At 39.0% G+C, this 11256-nt stretch overlaps 1 protein-coding gene across 1 annotated transcript in view; it reads right to left on the bottom strand.

Annotated features, from left to right (window-relative positions):
* Nucleotides 1-1005: 1005 nt before the first annotated feature.
* ZGRF1 (zinc finger GRF-type containing 1) overlaps nucleotides 1006-11256 on the bottom strand; it is a 107065-nt gene continuing 96814 nt past the window's right edge. Inside the window, 5 exon segments of the mRNA XM_070047739.1 lie at nucleotides 1006-2447; nucleotides 4683-4822; nucleotides 5008-5269; nucleotides 5977-6111; nucleotides 6252-6428. Of these exon segments, the coding sequence (XP_069903840.1) occupies nucleotides 2433-2447; nucleotides 4683-4822; nucleotides 5008-5269; nucleotides 5977-6111; nucleotides 6252-6428 (729 nt within the window). The 3' untranslated portion in view covers nucleotides 1006-2432.

The following is an 11256-nucleotide window of genomic DNA, read 5'->3' as shown; positions in this document are numbered from 1 at the left end:
ACAGAGAGAAAGATCTTCCTTCCGTTGGTTCACTCTTCAAATGGCCACAATGACCGGAACTACGCCAATCCGAAGCCAGGAGCCAGGCACTTCTTCCTGGTCTCTGATACAGGTGCAGGGGCCCAAGCACTTGGGCCATCTTCTACTGCTGTCCCAGGCCACAGCAGAGAGCTGGTTTTGAAGTGGAGCAACTGGGACCATATGGGATGCCGCCGCAGGCGGAGGATTAACCTGCTGTGCTACAGTGCTGGCCCCGATGCTCCTCTTCTGATCCAGCTCTCTGCTATGGCCTAGGAAAGCAGTAGAAGATGGCCCAAGTGCTTGGGCCTCTACACTCGCATGGGAAACCCAGAAGAAGCTTCTGGCTCCTGGCTTCGGACTGGCCCAGCTCTGACCTTTGTGTCCATTTGGGAAGTGAACCAGCAGATGGAAGACTTTTCTCTCTCCCTCTCTCTGTAACTCTCTCTCTCAAATAAATAAATAAAATCTTAAAATAAAAATTGTAAAGGATTGGCCCAGAAGCAATTCTCAAAGACTTGTGGTTTTTTTGTTTGTTTGTTTTTGTTTTTTTTGTTTGTTTGTTTTTGTTTTTGACAGGCACAGTGGATAGTGAGAGAGAGAGACAGAGAGAAAGGTTTTCCTTTGCTGTTGGTTCACCCTCCAATGGCCACCATGGCTGGCACGCTGCGGCTGGGGCACCGTGCTGATCCGAAGGCAGGAGCCAGGTGCTATCCTGGTCTCCCATGGGGTGCAGGACCCAAGCACTTGGGCCATCCTCCACTGCCTTCCCGGGCCACAGCAGAGAGCTGGCCTGGAAGAGGGGCAACCGGGACAGAATCCGGCACCCTGACCGGGACTAGAACCCGGTGTGCCGGCGCAGCTAGGTGGAGGATTAGCCTAGTGAGCCGCTGCACTGGCTTTGTGTTGTTTTCTGTTAATTATACTATAAATTAGGGAAAGGGAAATAATATATATATATATATATATATATATATATGTAGTGGCAAAATGGCTCCCCTTAGAAAAATGTAGCATATTGTTATCAATCTCTAAGCTACCACTGTAACACTGTTTAAAAAGATTTAAGTAGCCTCAAACACATCAAACTAAAGACATCTAAGATCTGACACTGTGGCTTATCTACCTGAATAATGTCATTAGAAACAGAGCAGGCATGCCCACTTAAAAGATCCTGTGTCCTCCTTTGCTGACTGTTGCCTGGATCAAAAACAAGACTTATACCAACCAAAAAATAGGGGAAACCATATTCTAAGTGCAGTTGCTGCTTTCTCAAACAGCTGGAATGCTGGGCCCATTCTTTTCATCAGAATACTTGACAATTTGTGAAGACATATCACAGCTTGGGATAAGGTTCTACTGGCATCTAGTGAGCAGAGGCCAGGGACGCTGCTAAACATCCTATGGGCACAGGACAGCACTCCCTAACAAAGAATTACCTGGTCCAGAATGTAAAGAGTGCCAAAGTTGAGAAGTGCAGCTCTATATTTTCAAGATGTCTTCCTACATGGTTGCAGAAACTGAAATTTCTGGGAAAGTTAAAAAATGAGACAGAGAGGAAAGGAAGAACTAATGATGGCACAGTGCAACTGCAGAAGTTCCTATCAGAATCTTTGAGCAGTTCTAGATGAAAACAAGTAGTGATTAGACTAAGAGTTTTGCAAAATCAGGTAGCTATACTATAAATTTGAGATGAAAATTCAATCATTTGTCATCCACATGAACAGTATGCCAGGTCAAAGGCAATTCTCAGTGTTTAGATAGCAATCATAAGTATATGTAACAGGGCCCAGCGCTGTGGCATGGCGGATAAAGCTGCCGCCTGCAGTGCCAGCATCTCAGATGGGTGCCATTTCAAGTTCCGGCTGCTCCTCTTCTAATCCAGCTCTCTGCTATGGCATGGGAAAGCAGTAGAAGATGGCCCAAGTCCATGGGCCCCTGCACCTGCGTGGGAGACCCAGAAGAAACTCCTGGCTTCAGATCAGCACAGCTCCAGCCATTGTGGCCAACTGGAGAGTGAACCAGCAGATGGAAGACCTCCCTCTCTCTGCCTCTCCTTCTCTCTCTGTTTAACTCTGCTTTTCAAATACATAAATAAATCTTTTTTTAAAAAAAAGTATATGTAGGGGCCGGTGCCGTGGCTCACTTAGTTAATCCTCCACCTGCGGCGCCGGCATTCCATATGGGTGCCAGGTTCCAGTCCCGGCTGCTCCTCTTCCAGTTTAGCTTTCTTCTGTGGCCCGAGAGGGCAGTGGAAGATGGCCCAAGTGCTTGGGCCCCTGCACCCGCATGGGAGACCAGGAGGAAGCACCTGGTTCCTGGCTTCGGATCAGCGCAGCGCCAGCCGTGGGAGTGAACCATTTGGGGAGTGAACCAACAGAAGGAAGACCTTTCTCTCTGTCTCTCTCTGTTTCTCACTGTCTATTGCTCTGTCAAAAAAAAAAAAAAAGTATATGTAACAGAAATATAAACTAAGATATACAAAGACTCACATGACACATTGTCTATAAACTTATCTTGGTTAAAAAAAAAAGTTACTTGAGGGGCCAGTGTTGTGGAGCAGTAGATTAAGCCACTTGCCAGCATCCTATATCAGAGTGCCAGCTCAAGTCATAGCTGTTACACCTCTGATCCAGCTCCCTGATAATCTGCCTGGGAAAGCAGCAAAAGATGGCCCAAGTCCTTGGGCTCCTACAACCCATATGGGAGGGATTAATGGAGTTCCAGGCTCCTGGCTTCAGCCTGGCCCAGGCTTGGCTGTTGCAGCCATTTGGGGAGTGAACCAGTGGATGGAAGATCGATTGATATCTCTCTCACTCTGCCTTTCAAATAAGTAACTAAATCTTAAAAAAAAAAAAAACTACTTGAGCTCTAGTTCCAGATGGCCTAGAATAAGCTCAGAATTAAGATATAATAATGGGGGGATGTTTGGGCAATAAAACTCAGAATTCTGGTTTAAATTTATTTGTTTGATTGTAGAGCTCAGATGTAAAGCATGACTCTGTAATACTTCCTTGAATTATTCCTTACCCATTATAAGGAGTCACATCTTTCACTTTATAGTTTGGGTGAACACTTAAAAAAAAGTTGCAGCTGTTGCAATCCATACAACTGGGACAAAGCTTGAGAATTACTAACCCACACGTTTTGTTTGTTGGATATATTTTTCTCCCTAACATAAAAAAAGAGTTACACAGAGGTAGACTGATCATTTTTCTAATGGGTGGCATCTCAGGCAAGCATCTTTACATCTTCAAAATGAACTTTGAGTGCCTTGAGTTTTTTTTTTAATTGGTAAAGATAAATACTTTGAAATTAATTATAATCAAGACCTTGGCATTTTTCCATCTAAGACATGTAACTGTTCCTTTGTTCAATATGGCCTCAAATGGTTTAAAATTTAAATACATGTCTAGAATACAAACCAAAAGACAGAAGTAATATGTTAAATATTACGCATGAATAGTGTATGTCTAGGTGATTTTTATTCCCTTCTATGTAATTTTGTGTATTTTGCAAACTTTCTACAAGGAGGATATATTATTTCTTTAAAGACTTATTTTATTTACTTGATGTGCTCACTTTGACAGCACATATATTTTATTTACTTGAAAGACACAGTTACAGAAAGAGGTAGTGACAGAGAGAGAGAGGTTCATCCGTTGGTTCACTCCCCAAATGGCCGCAATGGCCAGAGTTGAGCCAATCCAAAGCCAGGAGCCAGGAGATTCTTCTGGGTCTCCCACATGGGTGCAGGGGCCCAAGGACTTGGGCCATCCTCCACTGCCCTCCCAGGCATATTAGCAGGGAGATGGATGGGAAGTGGAGCAGCCAGGACTCAAACCGGCAACCATATAGGATGCTGGCACTGTAGGCCGGGGTTTTAACCCACTGTGCCACAGCACTGGCCCAAGAATATATTATTTTTATAATTAAAAAGTTTTAACGTATATATTCTATATATGCCAATAACTTCTGTGCAAATGCTCAGGAAAGAGATCAGGAAGAAATGAACTGAAAGTGGTATCTTATTCATTCATTCATGTTTCATTCATTCAATAAACACTAAGTAGCGACTGTACTGGGTATGCTGCTGGGGACTCGCCATGGTCAAGTGTTGAGAACTATTATCTCAAGGTGTGCACTTGTAGTGTTTTCCTCTCTTCTCTTTTATACTTCTTGGAAGTTTATTGTGAATGCTTTTACTTTCAAAATGGTGGGCATTATATTTACTTTTAAGATTCTGATAGAATCACAGTTCAGAAAGGAGTGTGCTGCTATATCTGACTGTGTAAACCCATCCTAATACATGAGCTTTTAAGATGATCACTTATTTTTCAAGTACACTGGTATTCCCCATGAAGGATTTTCTCTGACCCTTGTAAAATTCATTTCATTAGCAAACAGATGTCATGCCTTTTAGAAAACAATTTTTATTAGCGAAATTTTATATTGCCTTCAACCTATCTTGATAATAATGTATACTGCCTTAGTAATAATGTAGATTTTTTTGAAAAGCAAATATTTTAGATGTGTTTATTTAGTATGTTATTTAAATATCATAGAAATAAATTTTTTTAGTAACAAGGGTATTGGAGTAATAAAATATAAAAATATATAGTATAAAATGAATCTGAATTTACATAAATACAAAATATCTATACCATGTCTTTAGATGATTGAGATTTCTCTTTTTCACTCTTTCTCTTCTGTTTTTCTTCTGCTTGTTTTTCAAAATAATGTTTAAGAAGATGGTTCAGCTGTGGTTCACACTGGCTGGCATGTTGCAATCCATCTTTCCTTCCTTAAAAAGATATAAAACATGAGATAACTATTCTTGACTTTATGGGGGTTCCATGTTATTATTATGTCACTAATCTCCCTAAGTGGCAAATCTACAGCTGTTCTTGTCTAGGGCACTCTAAGAATTAACCCAAAGAAGTCCAATTTTCACTCAAAATGCTTGAATTAAACACATCTGTATTTTACCTTCACAGTGTTGGATCACACGTCTCCATAATTGATTTTTCCTCAGACAAGCTAAGTTTCCCACAATCAACAAATGCCTTCTTCCTCTGGTCAATGCAACGTTCATTCGTTTCTCTGAATCAATGAATCCTACGTGTTTTGTCCTTACGCAGGACAGAATAATAATCTCCTTTTCAGCTCCCTGAAAAGCATCCACTGTGGACACCTGCACCGCTTTAATGTCAGGATCGTTAAAATCCACTGCACTGAGTAAATGACACAGCTGAGGAGGAAAAAAAGAAAGAGGTCATGTAGGGCAGGGATCCCGAAGAACTAAGCTGCTGAACAGATTCAGAGTAACCATTTTATTTAACTAATAGTGGATACTTTTTAATGCTCTTTTCTGACTCACATGGACTTGACTGGATAGTTTCTAAAATGATAGGTAAATGACTAGATAATTATGAAACAAAATCAAAAGTGATGATTTATCTTGCTGAGTGACTCATTTGGATATGCTAATTTGGAGCTGAGAAATAATCTAATAAACAGATGAAAAAATACTATAAGGAAAAAGAAAAACTAGTTAGAAGTAATTGGCTCATGCGTACATTGATATCTGGTATCTATCCTTAATTTGCTGATAAAATGTAATAATAATGAAAGAACATTTTGGAAAACACAGATTCAATCCCATCTGTCCCAAAACACAAAGCATACACCATATTTTCTTCCCTCTAATTTGTTTATTTGAATTTTTTCCCAACAGCTGTAAACTGAATTTAATTAAACCTTGTTGGGTTTACACTTAATTATACAAAAAAAAATCCAGGCCAAAAAAATTTGAATGTTTCTTTTTTAGTACATTAATCATAGTCCCAAAAGTTTTTCATGACCCAAACAAATCTACCAGCAAATGTAAAATCAAATATTCTAATATATAATTGTGATATTTAATATGTGACAAATACTGTAATATGTAATACAAACCTTGTACATCTGGGATTTGTATAATGTTATCACCCCAATCATAGAGCCCACTATTCCACTTGCAATCAGTGATTGAATCAGCTTGAGTGTAAAACCAGCTTCTGCCGCATTATGAAAGCTGTTACCTCTTTCAATCTGGAATAAGAAACAGATCCTAAATTACAATTCCCAGAAAGGGTATGGAAAGACCAAGTAAAATCAGACAAACAACAACAATAAAATTAAACAAAGAAACTAAACAATGTTGACTCCTATCAACAATAATGTTATTTTACCTGTTCCAGGCCTTTAACATTATAGAAACACAGGGTTGGCAGCCATTCCAGTAAAGGGCTCCTGTCTGTTTCTGAAATACCATTCATAAGCTTTCCTTCATAGAACAGATCATTAGCGATAGCACTGATGGCAGGGTGACAGCGGTACTGGGTTCTCAACATAATGGGTTTGTGACCCTAAGAAATACAGAAAATACAGGAAAATAAGAATTTAAAACATAGTAATTTTTTCTCTAGGGAAACAAAAATGATGCTATTTTGAATAGCAAAAATATTGCTGTATTATTATAGTCTTAGGAGATAAATGACTACCAAGATGGAATAGACTACAAATAAAAATATTTTTAAAAACTACTAAAAAATATGTTCATGGTAAACTATTACACTAGGAAACTATAAAATAGAAAAGTTCAAATTTGAAATTTATCATGTAAGTTTGGTACCCAACATGTCTTTTCTTAAGTTACACTTTTGTTTTTTTTTAAAGATTTCATTTATTTATTTAAGAGGCAGCATTACAGACAGACAGAGAGACCTTCCATCTGATGGTTCACTCCCCAAATGGGTGTGCTGGCCAGAGCTGGGCCAATCTGAGGCAATCTGAAGCCAGAAGCCAGGAGCTTCTTCTGGGTCTCCCATGTGGGTGCAGGAACCCAAGCTCCTGGGCCATCTTCTACTGCTTTCCCAGGCCATAGCAGAGAGTTGGATCAGAGGAGGAGCATCTGGAACATGAACCTGTGCCCATATGGAATACCAGAGCTGCAGGTGGAAGCTAAGTCTACCACGCCACAGCGCCAGCCCCTAATGTGATGTTTTCACAATCTATCTAGAGTAGGCCTAACACAAAATTGAAAACAAACTGTTAAAACTAGTAAGTGCTGTTGATAACTCATTCATGATATAATAAATTTCCTCCTTGGTAAAAGCCATTTTTATTCTGAATCTTCAGTCCTTAGTACTCTAGGGTCATACATTTGTTTAAATTTGCTTAAATTTGAGGTGCTTAAAATTGTCGCAACTCTGACAAAACCTCCGACAAAAAAGTATTAGGTATAAAAATGCTCAGAGGATCATTATCTATAATTGAAAACAACTGAATATTCATTGTTAGAGAAATAACTAAATTATAGTATATATTCATCCAATACCATTCAGTGATTAACAATATTTGTGACAATGATGATTGCAAAGCTAATAACATAAATATATTCAATTATTAGACAATTACAATTCCCAGATTGGGCCTGGCCCAATCCTGGCCCAATCCTTGCTGTTGTAGGTATTTGGGGAATAAACAAGTGGATGGGAACTATCTGTCTTTCCCTTTCAAATAAACAAAAATAAAGCAAAAACTCAATTCTATTCTGTCTACAATCTCCTTTTATTTTTTTATTTAAGAGGTAGCATTATAGACAGAGAAGGAGAGAGAGGTCTTCCATCCACTGGTTCACTCCCCCAAATGGTCACGACGGCCAGAGCTGGGTGGATCCAACGCCAGGAGCCAGGAATTTCTTCCTGTGTGGTGTAGGGGCCTAAACACTTGGGCCATCCTTCATTGCTTTCCCAGGCCACAGGAGGGAGCTGGAAGGGAAGAGAAGCAGCCAGGACATGAATCAGCGCCCATATGGGATGGTGATACCACAGGTGGAGGCTTAGCTCACCACAGCACAGCACCATCCCCCTAAAATCTCATTAGAGGAATTCTTTAGGAAATAATATCAGTTATGGAAGAAGAAATGTTTATTTGAGATTTAACAATTCCTTTAGTTTCACATCAGCTTTCCTTCCTGTTAAGAAAGTGCATACTTTTGAGTCCAAACAGCAAAATAACTCCTCAGGTGCAATTTAAACTGGCAACAATAGTAAAGTAAGTTTTTTGGCAAAAGTTTTTTTTTTTTTTTATTCTTTAGGTTGGAATATCTTAATATTCTGTTTACCAAAGTGTCTTAATTTAGATTATTGTATAAAAGCTATAATTATAATCAGACATTTTTTCAGGCCTAAAAAAGCAAGAAAGTCACACAGACTATTGGAATAGAATAGAAAGCCCAGAAATAAATCCTCACATATATAGTCAATTGATCATCAACAATGGTAACAAGACAATTTAATGAGGAAAAGATGGTCTTTATAACACATGGTGCTGGGAAAATGGATAGCAAAAACAATGAATTTGGACACTTCCTCTACACCATATAAATTAATTCAAAATGAATCAAAGACCTAAATGTAAGAAATAAAATTAATTATACAACTCTTAGAAGAAAACATGGGAGAAAGTCTTCATGACATTGGATTCGGCAACAATTTAATGAAAATGACACCAAAAGCCTAAGTATTACATGCAAATTGATAAATTGGATTCCATAGAAATTTAGAACTTCCATGCATAAAAAAGGTTAGTAAAATGAATAGTAAAGGGTTATTATCAAGACAGCAAAGAAACAACCTACTAAATGAAAGGAAATATTTGCAAATAATATATTGGATAAGGGGTTGATATCCAGAACAGATAAAGAATTTCTATAACTCAACAACAAAAATGGGCAAAGGCCTTGAATGGGCATTTCTTCAGATATACAAATTGCCTGTAAGCACATGAAACATGCTCAATATCAATAGTCATTACAGAAATCTCAGTGTGATACTACTTCACACCCAATAGGATGGCTATTACAAAAAAATGAAAGAAAAAAGAAAAATAGGAAGGGTTGGTAAGAATGTGGAAAAGTTAGAAATGAAAGGTGGTACAGCTACTGGAACAGACAAAAAAACTACTAAGAGGGATAATGTATTAAGTTGTTCATTAACAGTCAGGGCTATGCTGATCAAGTCACCGTTTCCCATAGTGTCTCTTTCACTTCAACTACTGGGAGAAAACAGTTTAGTAACTCCTTAAAAAGTTAAGCATACAATGCCAGTGCTGTGGTGTTGCAGGTTAAGCCGCTGCCTACAGTGCCAGCATCCCATACGGGCGCCAGTTTGTGTCCTGGCTGCTCCACTTCTGATCCAGCTCTCTGCTATGGCCTGATAAAGCAGTAGAAGATGGCCCAAGTCTTTGGGCCCCTGCATCCACATGGGAGTCCCAGAAAAAGCTCCTGGCTTCAGGCTTTGGATCAGCGCAGCTCCAGCCATTGTGGCCATCTGGGGAGTAAACCAGTGGATGAAAGACCTATCTCTCTCTGTCTCTCTCTGCCTCTGCCTTTCTGTAACTCTGCCTTTTAAATAAATAAATACATCTTTAAATTTTTTTTAAAGTTAAGCATACAATTACCATGACCCAGGAATTGCATTTCTGTTTATATATTCAAGAGAAATCAAAGTGGGGATTTTTGAACAGATATTTGAAAACTAGTGTTCACAGCAACATTATTCACAACAGCCAAAATGGAAATACCTTAAATATCCACCAACACAAATATAATATATACACAAAACAGGATGTAATTTAACCTTAATAAGCAATGAAATTCTGAAACATGATTCTGATAGATGAACCTTAAAAGCATTATGCTATGTAAATAAACCAGACACAAAATGACAAATACTGTATATTTTCACTTACATTAGGCACCTAGAATAGGCAATCAATACAAACAGAAAGTAGAATGGAGGTTACGAAGGGGCTGGGAGAGGACATGGGGAGCTCTTGCTTAATGAATACCAAGCTTCTGTCTGGGGGACTGGCGTTATGGTGTCACCGGTTAAGTCACCACCTGCAAACTGGCATATGAACATCAGTTCATGTCCCGGCTTCTCCACTTCTGATCCAGCTCCCTGCTAATGCACCTGGGAAAGCAGTGGAAAATGGCCCAAGTCCTTGGGCCCTACACCTATATGGGAGACAAAGAAGAAGCTCCTGTCTTCAGTCTGGCCCAGCCCCAGCCATTGTGGTCATTTGGGGAGTGAACCAGAGCATGGAAGTTCTCTTTCTCTCTCTCTGTCTCTGTAATTTTGCTTTTGAAATAAATAAATAAATCCTTCAAAAATAGTTCTGTTTGGGATATGAAAAAGGTCAAGAAATGGGTACGTGATGGTAGCACAACACTGCAAATGTACTTTAAAAAACCAAATATATTGCAGATACATGCTATGATGTGGTTGAACCTCAATAATGTCGTGCCAAGTGAAAGGGGCCAAACGCAAAAGGTCACATATTATATGATTCCATTTACATGAAAAATCAAAGAATAGTTACATCCATACCAACTAATACAGACTGGTGGTTGCCAGGAGTTGGAGGGGACAGGAAATGGGGAGTAACTGCTGTAAGGGTATGGGGTTTTATTTTGGGGTGATGAAATATTTTGGAACTAGGCAGAGGTAGTGGTTATACAGAATTGTAAATGTACTAAATGCAACTGAATTTGTTCACTTTTGTTATGTGAACATCATTTTCTATTTTAAAAATAGTATTAAAAATTTTAGAAATGTGAAGTAAATAGGAGCATTTTAGATTTTTCTCAGTTTTAGAGCAAAAGCAATATATTTTCTATCTACTGTTAAAGTACATAGAGAAAAGATTTTTCTCATAAAGGGGCAGTTAAGTCATAGGTCTCCACTTACCATTAAGAGGAGTACTCCCAAAGGGTGGCACTATGGAGCAGAGGGTTAAATCTAACCTCCATCTCATGATCCCAGCATCTCATATGGGAGTCTGTTTTGAGTCACAGCTGCTCAGCTTCTAAGCCAGCTTCCTGAATAATGTGCCTTGGAAGGCATCATATAATATTCCAGGTATTTGGGCCCCTGTCACCTATGTGGGAAATTGGATGAAGTTTCTGCCCTTGGCTTCAGCCTGGCACAGCCATGGCTGTTGTCAGCATCTGGGGCATGAACCAATGAATGGAAAATCTCTCTCTCTTTGTTTCTCCCTCTCTCTCCATCACTCTGCCTTTTGAACAAAATAAGTAACTTAAAAAGTTTACAAGCCAGGACTTTTTTAAAAAGGGAGAGTAGACATATTCAATTATAAATTATTTAAGAATAAGGACCCAGTATTATA

Source organism: Oryctolagus cuniculus, chromosome 8, assembly GCF_964237555.1.
Source record: "Oryctolagus cuniculus chromosome 8, mOryCun1.1, whole genome shotgun sequence".
NCBI classification, from domain to species: Eukaryota; Metazoa; Chordata; class Mammalia; order Lagomorpha; family Leporidae; genus Oryctolagus; species Oryctolagus cuniculus.
This window is presented reverse-complemented; position numbering and strand designations above follow the sequence as displayed.